Below are 20,243 nucleotides of genomic sequence, written 5' to 3'. Positions count from 1 at the left end.
AAATACTACTGTAGGAAAATTCTACCGTAAATTGGAGAAAACATTTCCGTTACCTAAATAAATTTACAACGTTATTTTTTTTTTAAAAAAAAAGAAAATATCAGAACAGTTGATGAATTCGCCCTTGACGAAAATTTCGCCAACAGTGATTTCCGTTACTTGCTGAATCGCCTGTGCGGTGTACTAATGAAGAATGAAAATAAAAATACGAGGAAAAAATCTGTGTATTTATTGTGAAACGTGTTCATGTAGATGCTAAGGGTACATTTTTAAATGTGGAGGTATCTACCGTTTACATGTTTTTACTTGTGTTAGAGTTTGATTGGATAGAATTCTGAAGCTAATTTCAGCAGCAGCTTATATTGGACTGACATGGTCAGGCTGTGCATTTACGATGGCAGCAGATTCTGCCAGAAGATCATGTAGGGCTCAAACAAGTTAGTTTTTAGGCGAAGAGGTCTCGTTATCTCCAAATAATACTGGGACGATTCATTGTATTCCTTCCACACTTCTGTCAGCAGAGAAGTCTGTTCCGGCGTTGGATTGCTGAAAAGACAGTAATTGCAACAGTTAATTATCATTCTTTGTTGATTTTCTTATGTACTAACAATGAATGTTCTTAGCATCATTTGAATTAAATATAGCGAAAGATGGCTGAAAAATACAAATGAGGTTTCTGTATTTTGAGGATGCAGCACAGTGTCAGCTTCTATAACTAGGTTTCCCAGATTATGTTGACAAAACTACAAAGCATAGTCTGGCGAAAAGACTTGGGAGCTGCGGGCTGAAGGTAAACGCAATAAAATATTTACAAAGGAAATTCCCCATAGCACCTTCTTCACATTTAGTGGTAAGATGCTACAGTGGATTACCCGTCCATAAGTGGCCACAGATCAAGCTTGAAAACAGGAAGAAGATGTATATAACTGTTAAAAAGGAAACAAAATAGAAACAGTGAACGGCCCAACCTTAAAATGTGCAACATCGAGGGAACTACAAGAATCACAGCGTTTTGATTGTGTGGTCACAGAGACGCACTGTAAAGCCGATCAGTGTTCAAATCCCCCTCGTGTATCATGTTTTTTCCACAAAATTGTGAACTTTCCGTCCGGTCATTGACGTGTCTTTATATCTTCTGGAGTCGTCCGCTGTAAGGAAATGACACAAAAATTCACAAAATTTCTTACGTAACTATTGGGATACTTGGGTACTGGAGTAGTGCTAGTTAGTGTAAGAAAAACATGAAACTAACGAAAATTATTATCAATTTTTTTGCAAAAATTCTGAGGAATCACAATGGCACTTTTGGTTATGAACTTAACACGTAATTTCCTGGCTCTTTTCGGAATGTGAAGTTACCTCTCAAGGATAGGATTCGAAAAGGTTCCGTAACAGACGCAACTGTACCTGCAAACACAAGACATACACAACAGAGAGGGCAGAATGCGGAGTTGTTTGCGCCACGTAATTGTTCAATGACAAACGCAACTATTCCTCAAACACAGACAGCAGGGGTTATTGCTGTTATCAAACTTAGAAACGCCACAGCATATCTCAGTAAACGACGTAACTGACCGAGTAGAAAACAATAGATCGAGAATACATAGTTCAGCAGAAGGTAGTGTTACAGGACAGGACGCGATCATAGAGATGTTACATAAAATGAACGCTAGTATGACGAAACAGAATCAGGATATTAATACACAGATAACGAAACAAAATGCACAGATGAAAAAACATTATGAGGAATTGAAACAGGATAATCAGAACTTGAGAAAAGAGATTGAGACACAGATCCAACAGGTTAAAATCCAGATGGAAGAAGGGATCGCCAGAATTGATAGTCAGATCACTCAGATAAACGAAGACGCGAAAGAAACTAGAGAGAGAATTCAGGTACTAACACAAGGTCAGCAGCAATTACGCACTGACGTGGACAAGGTCCTATTGGACATCGTTGGTTGGTTGTTTTGGGGAAAGAGATCAGACAGCGAGGTCATCCGTCTCATCGGATTAGGGAAGGACGGGGAAGGAAGTCGGCCGTGCCCTTTGAAAGGAACCATCCCGGCATTTGACCGGAGCGATTTAGGGAAATCACGGAAAACCTAAATCAGGGTGGCCAGACGCGGGATTGAACAATTGGACACCGTAAACGTTGACAAAAAGGTGGAACGTTTTACGAAAACAGCCACTCGAACAGCAATACAAATTTCGGAAGAACAAGCAATTCAAAGCAAAGTCAAAAAGGGTGCATTGAAAAAATGTGATCAGCAGATCAATAAAATAGAACTTAAAAACAAAGATCAGTTTGAAAAGCTTCGAACAGAGTTGATAAAAATTATCGAAGAAAAGATCGATACCGATTACACCTGTAGCGAAGCAACTGACACGTCAAGCATTAATTCAGTACACGAACACGCGCCGTATAAGTAAGTTCAAGTTGAGCCAAGGCTAGACGTAACACTCACGTAGAAATCGAAACAGAAATCCCCGATTAACGTAATACATGACATGCCACAGGACCAGGCACAGTTTCTAGAAAAACGGAACACATACATTTAGCCGATACCAATCGAAAGACAGGCAACTGAACCAGTAAATCCAGTGACACAACATAGTAGCAGCACAGGTACTATACCACGAACGACGAGAGTAGAAACACACGAACAACACTTTTGTTAACCAGTGATACGATATGACGCGGATATGAGTCAGGAAATTGAGAATAGGCAGACAGGCAGTAGATTACCAGAGAATGAACACTACGACATAAGCAGTGGCAGATTATTTGAGTCCATGAATCAGCCACAAACCGAATTTATGAGTAGATATGATACAGACCACTTCGTTAAAGTTAGAAAATTTCAACATTTCAAGGAAGAAGGCGGTAGCTTGCATGCACGCTCATACATCGACCAGTTTCAAGTAGGCTTACCAAACCACTGGAGCGAAGCTCCCAAACTTGATTTCATTCGTGCACACATGTCAGGGACAGTAGCAGAGGTGATGCAAAAGATCGCGGCTACCTGTACGTCTTACCTACAGTTCAGAACAGCATTTTTCGAAAGATATTGGTCTAAGGAGGAGCAAAACAAAATTAAATACTAGTTACTTCAGATGACACCATATGAAAACTCAGGAGAGAAAAGCGTCGTAAAATTCTTTGATACAATGGACAAAAAGAATCAATGCTTAGACAAACCACACAGTAACGGAGAGCTGATACGTCTATGTAGAATGAAATCACCGATAAAGTATCAACAGACGACAGTAGGAAAAAATGAAAATGCAGAAGAATTCAAAGAGGTTTTAAGGGAACTTGAATTTATGTTTGAAGAAGACGAGGTGAAAGAAAAAAGAAAGGAAAGGGAACAGCAAAAGGAGAGGACTAGGAACGAATATTCCAATAATAATAATCGTAATCCCAACACCAATAATGTCAGGCAATTTAACAGACAAGGACAGTGGCACAATCGAGACAATTGGCATAGAAACAATATCCAGAATAACTGGTACCGAAATAGGAACGGTAATGGACAATCATACAGTGGCGGATATGACGGTCAAGGGTACTTTGAAAGAGGTCACGATGTTAGAAACAGCAACTGGCGAGACCAGGACGCGAATAATTACCGGGGAAATTGTGGCCCACAGAGACAAGAACAACACAGCAAAGAGAAACCAGATGTAGAAGTTTGGCCACCGAATACTGCAAAACGTAAAGATTGAATTGAAAAATGCAGAAGAGGATAGGCAAACTAATGTCCATCCTATCTTGTACTAACCACTAAATCAAAAAATAAATTAAGAATCAACAAAATAACACATTAATTAAAAGAAAAAGGGACACAAACAGACTAACAATCCCTTGTAGTATCAAGTACACTACAACATGCACATAAACAATAAATGGTACACAACAATCAAAAGAATGAAGAAGTGGTAGGACATAATTAGAATAAAGAAAAGAAATCATATATATACAATAATATCTGCCACTGTCAGAAATTATTTGCAATATATAGAATCAGAGTTTTTTTGTAAATAACAAATATATGTAAAACAAAAATTGTAAATATTTTTACGCGTCAGAGGGACGTCGCCACCGACACCCATCACCAGCTCCCGTAACACCAGATGCTTCGAGATAGCGACGGAGAGAGTACAGAACATGAAGACCAACACCACACTGGAAATGCAGGTTGCAACCAGGTTGGACTTCAGGAGGACTACGCGCAGCATGGACATTTCATATGTCACGACACTACTACACAACGGAAGAGCATGGGGAGAATCATAATACGACGAGACGACAATGAAGGTACAAAAAAGTTACTAAAATCTACAAACTCATCAAGTAACATTTGGAAAGGCAGTCAGATCCTACAAATCCTATATCATTCCTACACTAAAATTCACATATTCCTAGCCCAAGAAGAACAGAAGAATGCAAGAAAGAAAAGAACAGAAGATGCAAGATGAAGAAGGGCAGAAGACAGCAAGATACCTTTCTCTCCTATCCTACAAAGCAAATTGCTACAAACGTCTTTCTATGAACTTTGAGGCATGGCAACTACTACAACCTCCTCTCCTGAATCGTCAAACAAACACAAGTGAACGGCAAACGGAATATTAAGTAGTACCAACCAACATTATCTAGAAATAAATTCAGCAACATGGACAGTATTCTCCCTACCACATCATCAAATTGCCATACCAAACCAGGTGTGAAGTACCAAGGCGTTACAGCACGACATTGGGTGACAATCGTCGGTAGTCAACTACAATCATCGAACTGCTATACCGTCCCAGGTGAGATGGCAAATGAGTACCAACACATCACTGTATATGCAGTAAACCACAGTCATCATCATCGGTTAAAAGTACCACTCCATGATGACAATGTCAACAAGTAAGACCTTGCATCGCATGCTAGAGTGCTTCTCTCATGATTTGTGACACCCATACAAATGAGTCGACGCCTTCCAGTATTTCAGTGGGGATCGTCGAGCACAGAAACTGACGCAGCACAAAACAGAACAAAAAAACTAATAAAATACAAATGTTGAGTTAAGAAAACGATATATTTGTAAAAATATTTTTTTTTCTTTTTTGTAAAAGTAATTATTTTATCATATATGTAGAGTCCATAATTTATAGATACCTTAAAACCTTTTGTAAAGAAACTTAATATAGTTATATAATCTCACAAACTCATGGAAAGTCTATTTATTTCTTTTATACGTAAAATTAGAAAAGGGTTTACGCAGGTTTTTTCTTCTTTAAGTAACATTCAAAAACACCTTTTTGGGGTAATAATATTAATACCGAGGATAGAATTAAGAAGAAACACTTCTTCACTCTTAAAACAGTGATACAAATAATGCCTAAATAAATAAAACAAAGTCACACAACAGAGCTTTTGCGGACATCCACGCAAAGAAAAGATATAACCACACTAAAACATGATAGACTGTACACTAACGAGTTTAGAAAAATTAATATTGTAAAAACAAATTTTTGGAAATGAAAAAGAAAAACAGAGACATGTACTGGCAACGACAAAGAATAACAACCATTGTAAAGTCTATATTTGCCTAATAACAAAATATAAATTGTAGAATTAAAAAAAATAGAAACAATAGCTATAAAGAAATCATTAGAAAAAATGTTAAGAATGGATGAGAAAAGACTACTGGAAAATCTAAAAGAACAATTTTTGCCTTAGTTTGTCAATGTTTTCCTCGGCACTCACATATCCTAGACAAAAATTTTGTCAGAAGGACATAGGTATGTAAGACGTTGTGGTCTCCTGACCTTCATTGCTTACATATTCCGCCCTCGCAAGCACATCAAGACGCTTAATTCGAACCCCAACTCGATAAGATAAAGTCAACGTTGTACGAATTCATGTAAACGATATGCAAATAATTAATAAATCGCAAGTGCGCACTGTGGTTGAAATACTCGAGGCTGGCGTACACACATACATTCCAGACACGACAGTCACGGGAGCTTTTAGTTCGAGATAGGCAACCGCATGCCAGGAGGCCGGTCCCAGCCCATCTAAGTCGGCCGGAGACCGCGCGTAGAGCAGACAGCATTTGCCAGAGTGAAAGGATGACCCCGTGTTCCGCTTAAAGGCAAATTCTGCTACATTGTGTGGGAGCAGCCAGCCTACGCATTCTTTACACATAGCACTCAGTTTCAGAGATTTTAACAGGGAGACAGCAAACGCCAAACGCCGATGCTACAGATTTCCAGATTGATCGCCTTAAACGAAACGTCATTCTCCCGTTTTAGAAGAGCAATGCTGATTGGCAGACGATATTTCGGACGCCTTGAGCTGAAGGAGTAATGGAAGAGACTGAAAGATATACCCCTTCACGTCTGGCTTGGAGCGAGAACACGTAACGAGAGCGTGCCCACTCGTATGTGTACTCAAAGAGCGAGGAACAAGTCTCTCCTCAGTACTTCACTGGGAGAGCACCTCTGTCGAGAACGAATCGAAGTGCAACTCTATATTGAGACCTTGTGATTAAGCGTTGTTCACTGTGTTGGCCGCCACATTTATTGTGCGGTGTGAACGGACAGAGTTATAGTTAAACGTCTGCGAGCGAAGTTTTGAGTGGCATGACAGTGGACTGGTTCTCTGACCGGTGTACCACGCCAATAGTTAGACTAGGAGCGAATAGGAGTCCTTAACTTCATCAAGGCGTAGGGAGAGTTTGATTGGCGAAGGTCAATCCAGATAGAACGAGAGTTAGCTGATTTGTCAGCAGCAAGCGGTGCAGACAGCAATCATCGCAGCTTACGGTATTGTGCGCTACAGCTCTTGCGAGCCCCATATTTCCTCCACAACAGTACACTTCACTGCATTTCACATGCGACAGCCTCGACCGTACCTAGCAACATTCTAACGGATAATTATTCAAGTTGAGTAGAAGCAGCTCTCAGCCATTCTGCCAAGTCAATAACAATCTTATACTTTGTACAGAAATGTCATTAGCGAATCCTATCCTTGAAAGGTAACTTCACATTCCGAAAAGAACCAGGAAATAACGTGTTAAGATCATAACTAAAAGTTCCATTGTGATTTATCAGAATTTTAGCAAAATAAATAATAATTTTCGTTAGTTTCATGTTTTTCTTACACAAACTAGCACTACTGCAGCACCCAAGTATCCCACTAGTTACGTAAGAAATTTTGTGAATTTTTGTGTCATTTCCTTACAGCGGACGACTCCAGAAGATATTTATTGCTGAAAGTTTTTCAGGCATTTCTCTTTAGAACGTTAGGAGCGTCTGTCTGACTTCTGTGGTAGTGTGGGGGTGGAAATTGCATCTTGCAGGAGCCATGGGGTAAAGGTTACATCTCAGATTAATCCGTTGCGCAGAACAACAGAATAGCAACCCTACATGCTCACACTGAATATGAGTCATTTTCTGTCGTCATGTGATGTAAAGTGAGAGGAGGCGAGATGCCGCATAGACCTCTCACAGAAATGAAAATAACAAATAAACTATGTTACAACAATGAAGTTCAAGTGTCAAAACTTCCAAAACAGACGTAAAAGTCATAAATTTTGTTACCTGCGCAGAACAAATATGAGCTGTGTACGTCTGGAGATCCCTTCTTTACATCTCGTTGTTGCTACACATGGACACAGATACAAATCGGAATACAGCGAACAGACACGTCAGTCACCGGGCAGATAGTTAATCATTTTTTGGGGGGCGTGGGGGGGGGGTGAAGAAAGGGGGCACGAGGGAGGTTTGAACACAAATCTACCCCTTCGCTGTCCAACACCATGACCACAACCACGACGTCAGGCCTATCCAACTATGGTCTATGTTGCATATCTCGAGCTTGGATCGTTCACAGTTTCTATTTTGTTTCTTTTTTCACAGTTAAGTACACCTTCTTCCTGTTTTCATGCTTGATCTGTGTTCAGTTCCTGACGAGCTACTCACTGGGCCACCTTGCTATTAAATCTGAGATGGGTGCAATGGGGATTTTCCCTTGTTATCAAATATTAAAGATTATTTTTTTACTATCGCTATATACCGCTTACAATATTCTTTTTACCTTTATATTTTTGATAAAAGTTGTTAGTAGCTGCAAACTTCAAATTCAACGAATGCTCGATTCCTCTTTTACTTTAACAACATCCAGTTATGGACTTGATCTTGCAAATGAATAAGTTAATTAGTGATACGAATGAAATCGTAAAAAAATCCGAACTACTTATACTTCGGTACTGAACACCGAACTCTTGGCTGAAATACCGAACACTTCGTTAAAAAATCGAACACCTGACAACCCAGGCTGTATCCGACAATAAAACCGATACGGAGAACGAAGCCTGCGCAGTCAGAGTTGCGCCTCGCTAGAATTCCAATGTGGTGCCCGACAGAGACGCCATACGAAAAAGCCGCCACGGGATATAAGGTGAGGTCCACACTGAATCGATACGATATTCAATGATACGATATGTGATGCGGTGTTCGATACCACTCGTCATACGACAAGCAATAGGACAGCACAAATCATGTTCTTGTTGCAGTTTCAGCTGCAACCAGAAGCTGTTCTTCGAGGACGTTTTGTGGCTTATCATTGCTTGACATATTGAGTGCACAAGGACGATGCTCTAAGTATGAAAGTTGGGTCAGCTGGGGTTCCCCGTGACCTCTCCCAATGGGAATACAAATTCCACCAATTCTGCAGAATGAGTCCAGACAGTTTCCACGTTTTGAAGCAACTAGTTACTCGGGCAAAGGACGAAACAAATTTTCGAATTGCTGCTTCTCCTACTGAGAAGCTATTCATTACAAAAGCTTTCGTCAGAAACAAGGTTATCGTCAGGAGTGCCCCAGGGAAGTGTGACCGGACAGCTATTGTTCTCTAGATAAATAAATAATTTGATGGTCAGGGTGGACAGAAATCTGTGGTTGTTTGCTGATGATGCTGTGGTGTGCTGTATGGTTTCGATGTTGAGTGACTGTGGAAAGATACAAGACGACTTAGACAAAATTTCTAGTTGGTATTATGAAGGTAGCTATCGCTAAATGTGGAAAAATTTAAGTTAGATGAGGACGAGTAGAAGATGAAACCTGTAATGTTAGGATACAGTATTACTAGTGTCCTGCTGGACACAATCAAGTATTTAAATACATGGGATTAAAGTTGCAAAGCGATAGAAATGGAACAAGCATGTGATAACTGGGATAGCGAACACGAATGGTCGACAGCTGCGCATTTCGTTAAGCATTCACCGGAGCAGGCGAAATAGCCCCGTTTGTGGCGTCTACCTGCCAACCACGTCGCTACAATCTACAATATATCTACGTATTTTCTCGAGAATGCATAGAGATATGACTCTCCTTCCAGACTCGTAAATAATGTCTATTCGTCAGCTATATTTCGTACTTAATAATGCATGGTACAGTCACTCGAAACGAAAGCTGACCAGCGGCTATATTATGCACTGAAAGCTTCTCAAAATATCAGCAGAGTTTGTAGTTTGCTTTGAAGTTACACAATAACTATGGGCAACAGCGAAAAGAAAAAACTGTTCATTACCCAGTTGTGGTGTGTGGGTATAAGATGCGGAAAAATTGAAGATTTTACCAAATAATTTGCTTAAAAGCGAATGAGGAAGACTAAGTAGCGGAGACTATGCGCGAATTCCTAAATACTGTTTTCATTATTTTTTACATAGGATGTAAGAGCTTTACTGCTACCACGACGGACGTATCTTCGCTTCATCTACTTGAAACAATTTTTTTTTAGGCAGATCGGTTGACTTGAAATTCCACTCCCTGTGCATCTTACGATAAGAGTGACGCAACCAGCACGCCCAGTATCGTATGAAACACAGAGTGTGAAATTTCAAGTCATCCAATTTGGTTTACGTAGATAAACCAAAACTGGGCCCGTCGATGCAGATAGTTTCTCAGAAAAAGTTTTGTTTTCCGCGTGCAGAAAATAAAAACAACTGTTTTGCCACAGAGGTGTGTGTCGGTGTTGAATCGCTGTCGTCCCAGTGCAAACCAGCTCAGTTGCTTCTAGTGTGTGTCCATGCGCTCCGCCGATGAGGATTGCCTTTGCGTCGTATCGTATAGTCTCTGTGTGACCCCGCGCAGCGACAAAGCGGGATGCCTGCTACCATGACATTGGTGACTTGCACGTGACCCCATGTACCATCTGCAGGATTCCACCATCCAATCACCGTCCGATCGCCGACCTAAAACAACGCCACTCCGTGACGGCGAACACAGATTCTGGTTGAGAAGTCTATGCCGACGGGCAGTAGTGATAGAGTGAAAGGCGCGGTGGATCGCCGTCCGACGGATATCGCTGTGTCGGTTGCCCCCTCCGGCCCGTCACGGAGTAAAGAACTCCAAGGTCTACGGACAGTCACATGCGCATGGAAGCGATAGATATCACCGAAGCATAGGGTTTTCCTGATGTACCGCTACGCCGCAGCCAGATCAGAAAGGCGTTTGGAAGCGCGAGAGGTAGCAGCGATGCTGTTTCATGAGAGAACCATTCATATGGTTAACTCCAAACACGAGTCAGGTATCAACACGCGAATTTATCAGTCAGTACTGAAATTCCATTTAACTGCTGTATTCAAATGAAGTGTCCAGTCTGCTGATGCTACAGAACAAAAGATCATATTTTATACGTACAACGCTAACCTAAACGCATCTGGTTCATAAATAATAATAAAATATCAATCATATTGCTAACTATCCATAAATTCGGAAATATTATAGACCGGCAAAATCGAAGACTAGTTTTGAAATCAGCATAAAAATTCCTTCAATATGAGAAATTTCACACATCGTTTCGCTCTCGTTTTAAATTATGTAGAAATTACAATTATTTTATTTTTTTAACGTGGAAGAACGAAGGGTACGTGGAACATCTGACTCGGATATTATTGCTACTACATTAATATACATTAGGGTTAATTTAATATACAAAGGACAAACTCCTTTACGTAAAACCTAATATAAATTAAAATACTGCTTGTCATCAGGCAGCTTAACTCCACACTTTTTTAACTTAGTTTTTGTGACCTCACATCCCTTAAACTGATGGGAACTGGCATGCTTGTATATAGAGTTAATTGGGGAAGATGTCTGTAGAGTAAGATGAATTATTTGTTGTAGTTTCACATTTAGACTGCAGAAAGCGCCACGCATTGCTGCACGCTATTAGTGAGTCAGTTGTGTATCGAAAAAACTAAAGGTACCACAACTGCTCGTGTTGTTAAAAGAGAATAATCTAGGAAGAAGCACTTCTCACTGCAGTGAATTTTTCACAGAGACGTGCGAAAACTGAAATATGTACTCGTATGTTTGAAATCTGGAAATATCCATTAATGTAGAAGTAGATTGAAATTCATATTTTCTGTTATCGTCAACAACAAATTATGTTGTTGATCTATGTTTGCTCACGTGAAACCTCTAGGCACCCAACCCCAGTACTTGGGGAAGTGCTAACTATACCGGAAGAACATTTTTCAAATTCGGTCGCTGTGCTGACATATACTACCCGCAGTTCCAGTATAGATAAGCTAGGACGTTGCAAAGAGGCAGACACCATGGCGTCTGCAGGGCCGAAGAGCAGAAATGTGAGAGAAAGAGTAGCGACATTCGTTCCAGATCCAAGTTCATCTGGCATTCAGTCAGAATTTTAAGACATATGATCTGTGTCAGTTCTGACACCCGTTTCAAAACGAAAGAAAGAAAGCGCAGTTGTAGTGACACAGAAAGTTAGGATCAACTCATTGCTAAAAACGAAAAGAGCGGAGAAGCTGTAAGCAGACTAAAAGAGACAAAAAGACTGAATATCTATTCTGTAAAGTCTACGAGACTTTAAAATAAGAAGAAGATGTGTGCGATGATTGAAAAAACGTATGACTGCTAAGACATTATCCTAAGATTTAGTCTAGAGCCTTTTATGTCAATTATATTTCAAATAAAGTTTTTTATATTGTACGGGTAAATGTGACATAAAATCTGCCACCTTACCCCGATGTCAGGATAAAATAGCAAAACACGGTAAGGAAGAAATGCTATACATATAAACACATTAAATGGACTTTTATTTACGTATGCCGAAATACTTCTTCTACTATCTTGCAAAGAATGTTCTTTCAGTCTTAAACACAAAATTAAGTTGATTGTACCAACATCAGAATTTTAAGAGACGCAAAAGGGAATTGTAAATGAACTGAGGTTGAAGTGGCTCGTTAGAACTCCAATCTTTATTTTTCTTTGTGACAGTCGACCAGAGTTAGATTGGCAACAGTGGATGGACTTGACAAACTCCTCTTGATATTGTGACAGTGTATGTAAACTGTGTTTACATAGTAAATGTTACTAACGGAGATTTGTTTTGACTAATCACTTTGTCGTGTAACACAGTTCCAGCGCAATGGAATCCTGCCTTCTGGAATGGACGGCAAACCGGTTAATTAACTGTAATCTATGGAGGCTCAGAATCTAACTGTTTATTGACTTCGAGTTTAGGAGACGACACCACAACTGCAGCATTCACAGTGAAGTCTGCGAGAGTTGACCAGATGAGAGTTTCAGCCACGGAGGATTTTCGGAGGGCCACGAGCGATCAACTCTGGTTGATCTATGAAGGCGGCCTTTCGGTGCTGACCTCACTGTGCGAATCCATACTGCGTCCGTGAAAAGGGGGAAAATGTCAGTTCTGGTTTACGTCACTCGCATCATATATCCCAGGACCCAGATATTTTTCCCGTGTATGCAAGCAGTGCTTGCAGACAAAGGAAATAACAGCAGAAACTGACAAGTGACAGGTAACTGACACCAACGTCATAGAGGACGCTCTGAAGCACAATAGAGGACCTCCGCAGTACTTCAACTGCCAGTCGTCACGTCATGTGCGCGCCACTGTTCTCTCTCTGTAGGCTGTGGGCGACAGTCCAAGCGTGATATCTCCTCACCCAAATTCGCACGATGCGCTTCTCGAACTGCGATCGCGACAACGTAGAGAGACACCGCAGCTACGTGAAGCTTAAATCCGCAGCAGCATGCCAGCACGGCTTGCAATTCGATCAGCATGCTGTCACCAGCAAAGCGCGCTGTCGCCAAATGCTACGGTCCCACGAGCATTTTTTCCAGCGGGATTTGAGCTGGATAAAACGCAGCATATATATAACAGCATTTTCTGAGTGAGGGTGGACACTGAGCGCTGGAGTTCAAGTGGTTGCTGCAAAGACGCAGCGCGTTTCCAAGGTTCCATGCATCAAAATGCACCCCGGCCTATTCCACCAGCCTAAGTGCCGTGATGAGCAGTTTGTCACACAGCGTTCAGTCAGTCGCGCGCTGCCGACCAGAACGATATTATGGTGTGCGACATGGAGTATGTAGAAACTGAGCTCTTAGTTCTGGAAGTGTAAAAATTTCTATGTATTTATCATATCAGATGCCCAAACTACAAAAATAGAAGTATGAGGATGAGTCATGGCAAGCAATTTCCGTGGTACATGTAACAGAATAATCCCCAGACGAAAGTAGATTGGGATCTGGGTGGATACTGATGATTCTGTCACACTATTTAAAAAATTGTAACTGTAGCATGGCACATGTCATTGTAATAAATATTGTGAATCTATTCATTTTATTCTGTGTGTTAATAAAACTTATGTTAAACTAACTACTAGTCTCTCTTATGCACTCCCATAATTCCTCATTAGTGTGTTTGTTTTAGAGATATCACTTTCCACCATAGATGAATGAATTAAGTGACATTCCATAATACTAAAAAAAATTTCTGGATATTCCTTTAGTTCCTTTTATAGGAAAATAAACTTTCCCCTTTGTTGACCTGTGATTCAGAATATTTCATTTATTTATTGCTTATTTAGCCTGGTCAGATAAAAAAATGGTTCAAATGGCTCTGAGCACTATAGGACTTAAATTCTAAGGTCATCAGTCCCCTAGAACTTAGAACTACTTAAACCGAACTAACCTACGGACATCACACATCCATCCCCGAGGCAGGATTCGAACCTGCGAACGTAGACTGTAGTGCCTAGAACCGCTCGGCCACTCAGGCCGGCTCTGATAAAAGCATTAAGGCTTGCTGTTACATCTGGCCAGGAACAACACATAAAACATATTACATAATAACAATAATAATAATAATAATAATAATTTCCATTGTTAACATAAGTAATATTTCCCAGTAATAATAATTATTATAAGAATAGCAAGAATAATACTTATGATAAAATACTGGTGGGATTAAGAATGATATTAATCAGTTATTGCATATCAAATTCACTAACAATAATTTTAATTATTAACAAAAGTAATAATTTAATAGGAACAACAATGATAATAATAATAATAATAATAATAATAATAATAATAATAATAAAATAATGAAGGCATTGAGAACGATATTGATTAGTTTAGCATTTTGAATCCTTGTCTGGTGTTAGAAGAGAGGGAAGGCATAAAGAAAGAGGAGATGATCAAAATGAAAGTGACGATGTTTGCTAGGCAAGATGAGATTTCCAACAGAGAACTCTTTCGCCAAGGGAACAGAGAAGTGGTGGCTGTTTTTCACGACAACAATGATGCACGAGTAACAAAGACAGTGCAAAAACTGAATTGTTATCTCACGAAACGTTGCCCATTATCTTTCTTGCGACGTCCTTTGTTTGGCAAGTTTACTTGGCTGGCTGTCTGCCACTAGCCGGCAGCTTTTCCTGCTCTATGTGGCCGACATACTTGATGGAATTCCTGTCACGTTTTCAGAATTTGTTTCTTCAGTTACTAGGTTTCGATGTAGACTCAATACCGATTGTTGCAAGGATTAAGGTGATGGTACGAAAAGAATTTCGAACTCATGACATTGTGTCTTAGCAAAATAAGTTTTTTTCCAGCTGAGAGCTCTAAACTTGATGAACATTCTTTCAGCCCATGGCTTCTTATTACCACGGGGCCTTGCACGCTACAATCTTTTAGTATATACGTGGCGTATATTTTCATGAGATTGTCGACGTGACACCACTGTTCAGTTGTTGGCTACAAAAATTAAAGATCACTTACGTGTTATTATCAACTCTCAGTAAATTTTTTAAACAATTTTCATAATGGAACAATGAATGTTTCTGAAATAACCTCCACAGCAAATAAAATAAAAATTAAAAACTAGCAAAAGATTACTTACTCATATTTGGCAAAATTAGCCCACATTTCTATCATCTGAGCTCTGATAATGCCTCCATCTGAATTAGGATTCAGGTCCGTGGGTGTTGTGTACATGTAGCGCATATCGTCGGCATGTGCTGCTCCTGATAAATATAAAAAGGTAAAAAGCATAAAAATAAATAAAAATTAGCACGCAGTGAAATGCAGTTAAGCTTTTGAGACTTGAGGAATAATTTTCCCCTTTTTATAATTATTTTTCTATAAGAATCACAATCATTTTCGGGCGTTATCCTTTCCAGTAACATCTATGGCGTGAAATTGTTCACAGACAATTTCCACGAGAAAATTTTAAGAATAAACTGAAAGTTCTGGATGCAGGAAGCACCTAACGATAATCGCTGTGCAGAGATGAGGGAGCAGAGGGACGCATCCCAAAAGTTGCCCCCCCTCCCCCCCCCCCAGCCCCACCCCCCATAGAAAGGAAATTGCCAAGTGGTGATGAGTGCCACATGTTAATCTTCAGACCGTCTGCTCTAATTCCCGAATCATGGACGTTATGACCAGCGTTGGTGGTCTTGGGTCAACTTGTTATTACCTACGGTATTTCCTACTTAGAACAATAATAATACTGTAAAATACTATAAAAGTAACTCCTGTAATAACGTCAGTAGTTAAGAGCTACTTAAGAATTGTTATACGAATTACAGTTCATTACACATTTAACTCTTTGTCTGCCCTCTAGATAAAATTCTGGTTTTTTACTCGACGGGGTTATGGGGAATAAGAATTTGAAAATAAAAATTTCGCGTCACTTACCTTTTTCCGAAAGAAAAGATTTTATTATTTGTGAAAAAACAAAGTTTTCAAGCTTGGAGAGACGAATATTTCACCCCAGGATAAGTTTAGAAGAATTTTTTTTTCAGTTTCTTTTGTATTCATGTTCTGCACTGTCTCTAAGGACCAAAAATTCTCTGCAGACATGCTGCAGTTCCACCGCCCCACGAAACGCTTTACCATAAATACAAAGTCCTGGTCCTTGTCCCTATCTTGTATCTCCCGAGCTATGAGAAAAACTAGTTCGCAATCGAAGGATTGTACCTTTGGTGACACGCGGCACTTCATACGTTGGAAACATCATGTTATTCACAATCTCTTTACAGCCTTGAGATTTGCGATCTCCAAGAAAGTGCGTATACACTGACTTGAAGGTACTCCGTGCATCTTTTTCAGTCTCACCAAACGAGTTAGTGAAATCTGTATCTTGCATAACCTGTCGTATCAGGTTATCTTCAGATGTGCAAAATCCCTTTCTCTGTCCAGTGGTGTCACTAATATCTTCATTACCGCTTCTTAATATCTAAGGGTGAAAAACACACTATAGGGTTTATTAACGGCTCAAACGAGACACACATTTCACCTGGAATATCGGCGCTTCACTTAGACCATTATTTACGTATGCGATGTTCTTTCTTGTTGTGACTGTCCTACGCACACAGTACTTCGTGTAAACTGTTTGCATACCAGTTGATACCCCTATGACATTCTGATCTGCACACAATATCCAGTTATACATGTCATAGTGTAAGTAACTGCGCAAATATCTTTCCTGTTCACCGAGGTTGCGACGGGAACTGAGGGATTTTTGTTACAATTATGAGGGAGGACTGCTTGTAAACTTGATTTCGAAGAATCAACAAGGAGTCTCCATTCCTTAGGGTTGTGAACGTGACACAGTGCTCCAAACAAAACACTGATGTCCCTACAGTACACAAATTCGTTGAAGAAAAAGAAAAAGGTTTCAAACACATTCTGGAACCTTGTACGCGAAGTAATTTTAAGACCTGAGCAAGAAAATTCTACGAAGCCTGTAATTCAGATTGTGCCTGTGACAGATTCAAGTCCCTGAATAGGTCGTTACGTTCTCCCAGCGAAATACAATGAGGTAATGTTGATTGTGGTGGCAAATACTCTTACTCTGGATTTGGACCAACACGTGCTGTGCTTTTTGCTGTCTGATAGCATCTCTAGAAGTTTTTCATCAATGGTCCGAGTACTTGATGATTTGAGACGTGATAAAGCATCGAGAGAAACTGGCCTCATGGGTGAAGGCAGATCTGGATACTGAACAGATTTTGATTTTGCAGAATGCCCTTTCACTCTGGTCAAGCAAAAATACCAGGCAATGGCATGATGCGCCTCTTCGCGACTCAATAGGTACCATAAATGGCACTGATGCTCTAGAACTCTGCAACCAATTACGCAAGTTTTTTGCACCTGTGCCACAACAAAGATGAGGAGCAAAATGATTACCTTGGTCCCCAATTCCGGAGCCAAAAAAACAACTCGTATGCTTTCTTAACTACACGACTATGACCAAGCCTTCAGCTTTTCACTGTATATGCTTCACATGTACAATAAGATCTACTGGGATTATTTTCAGATCTTCTAGACATTTTGTACGATAGTTTCTGACAGAACATACACATATATCATAAAACTCACACGATCACAACACAGAGTACAGCAATAACTATCATTACAGTGTAGCACTAATACTATTTCTTCGAAACTCAATAAAAATTCATGAGGTGGTAGCACAAAGCAGAATTGTGACTCGTGTTCACGACAGCTGACATGAGATGGACAAACACAGATGTCAAAATACACATAGAAAAGGACGTTTCCCTGTTTCATGTGAGCTGAAACTTATTTCATTTTAATGAAAGTATATTTTCGTAACAGAGGACAAATTGATATCCAGAAGAAACCATACGTGATGGAGAAAAACTAAAACCAAATCTTAATTTAGCATACGCTAACTACTCAAAGTGAGCAGAGTACGAAAAGTGTGTTGTGCAATGTAGTTAGAGTATGAAAAATGCGAAAATGCTTAGTTCTAATGTTCTTGTTCTGTCCTTGCTAACGGCGAACGTTCTTAATTGCCACCCACCCCTGTCTCACACACTCTCCATCCAGGATCTCATCCTCCAAGGCACCATATCTCCGCTGGCGGAAAAATGAAGTCTTTGTCCATAAAGCGCTTAGCTATATTGTGCAGAAACATATACGACAAAATAACCGAAATTACCAGAATGAGATTTTCACTCTGCAGCGGAGTGTGCGCTGATATGAAACTTCTTGGCAGATTAAAACTGTGTGCCCGACCGAGACTCGAACTCGGGACCTTTGCCTTCCGCGGGCAAGTGCTCTACCATCTGAGCTACCCAAGCACGACTCACGACCGGTACTCACAGCTTTACTTCTACCAGTATCTCGTCTCCTACCTTCCTTTCTTTCAGGAGTGCTAGTTCTGCAAGGTTCGCAGGAGAGCTTCTGTAAAGTTTGGAAAGTAGGAGACGAGATACTGGCAGAAATGAAGCTGTGAATACCGGGCGTGAGTCGTGCTTCGGTAGTTCAGATGGTAGAGCACTTGCCCGCGAAAGGCAAAGGTCCCGAGTTCGAGTCTCGGTCGGGCACACAGTTTTAATCTGCTGGGAAGTTTCATATCAGCGCACACTCCGCTGCAGAGTGAAAATCTCATTCTGGAAACATCCCCCAGTCTGTGGCTAAGCCATGTCTCCGCAATATCCTTTCTTTCAGGAGTGCTAGTTCTGCTAGGTTCGCAGGAGAGCTTCTGTAAAGTTTGGAAGGTAGGAGACGAGATACTGGCAGAAGTAAAGCTGTGAGTACCGGGCGTGAGTCGTGCTTCAGTAGCGCAGATGGTAGAGCACTTGCCCGCGAAAGGGAAAGGTTCCGAGTTCGAGTCTCGGTCGGGCACACAGTCTTAATCTGCTGGGAAGTTTCATATCAGCGCACACTCCGCTGCAGAGTGAAAATCTCATTCTGGAAACATCCCCCAGGCTGTGGCTAAGCCATGTCTCCGCAATATCCTTTCTTTCAGGAGTGCTAGTTCTGCAATGTTCGCTGGAGAGCTTCTGTAAAGTTTGGAAGGTAGCAGACGAGATACTGGCAGAAGTAAAGCTGTGAGTACCGGGCGTGAGTCGTGCTTTGGTAGCGCAGATGGTAGAGCACTTGCCCGCGAAAGGCAAAGGTCCCGAGTTCGAGTCTCGGTCGGGCACACAGTCTTAATCTGCTGGGAAGTTTCATATCAGCGCACACTCCGCTGCAGAGTGAAAATCTCATTCTGGAAACATCCCCCAGTCTGTGGCTAAGCCATGTCTCCGCAATATCCTTTCTTTCAGGAGTGCTAGTTCTGCAAGGTTCGCAGGAGAGCTTCTGTAAAGTTTGGAAGGTAGGAGACGAGATACTGGCATAAGTAAAGCTGTGAGTACCGGGCGTGAGTCGTACTTCGGCAGCTCAGATGGTAGAGCACTTGCCCGCGAAAGGCAAAGGTCCCGAGTTCGAGTCTCGGTCGGTTACACAGTTTTAATCTGCCAGGAAGTAACCGAAATTACTTTTTCTGGAATCCATCTTATTTGGATTGCGTTATTGGTAACTGTTCTGACGTTGGTGTGTTATAAGATATAATTAATGGAGTTAGTGTATAATTTCTAACTCAAATAAATAGCGCCTCTCACTGTTAGAGACCATAACGTTGCATACACCAAAATTTCTAAATATGCTTGAACCCCGAGCCACACTATTTGTGGTGACTCGCTGTTGGATTGCAAGTATTTTGATTGTCGAAGCTGGCAGCTCTTTTTCTGTTTACATATTCGTCGACATCAGCATGCTAGTTATTAACTAATACACAAGTGCAGTCGATTGCCACGTTAGCATTTCCAGCTCCCATTTGTGCTTGGCTTTCCCATGTGCGATTGTAGTGGTAAGAAATTTGTTCTAGTCAAACGTCAAATTTTTAGTTGTTCACGAAACATCCCGATGAGACTTCGTAGGAATTCTTCGAAGAAATTCTGAGTTGTTCATCATTACACTGAAAACCAGAGTCGTTTACGAAAATCCTCGCCTTCTGTTCGGGTTCACATCTTATTTGTGTTCCATGAAGAAATAATCACGAAGCTATTATAGTGTTCCAACGTGAATATGTGCGGTTCTTTACAGTTTTGTGTTCC

At 40.6% G+C, this 20,243-nt stretch overlaps 1 protein-coding gene across 1 annotated transcript in view; it reads right to left on the bottom strand.

Moving 5' to 3' along the window:
- Positions 1-238: 238 nt before the first annotated feature.
- LOC126236940 (venom carboxylesterase-6-like) overlaps positions 239-20,243 on the bottom strand; it is a 101,022-nt gene continuing 81,017 nt past the window's right edge. The window contains exons 10-11 of the mRNA XM_049946631.1: positions 15,230-15,353; positions 239-546 (exon numbers count right to left, since the gene is read on the bottom strand). Coding sequence (XP_049802588.1) covers positions 390-546; positions 15,230-15,353 — 281 coding nt within the window. The 3' untranslated portion in view covers positions 239-389. The remainder of the gene's footprint in view (positions 547-15,229; positions 15,354-20,243) is intronic.

Source organism: Schistocerca nitens, chromosome 2, assembly GCF_023898315.1.
Source record: "Schistocerca nitens isolate TAMUIC-IGC-003100 chromosome 2, iqSchNite1.1, whole genome shotgun sequence".
NCBI classification, from domain to species: Eukaryota; Metazoa; Arthropoda; class Insecta; order Orthoptera; family Acrididae; genus Schistocerca; species Schistocerca nitens.
Note: the sequence above shows the minus strand (reverse complement) of the source record. Positions and strands in the feature narration are given on the sequence as shown.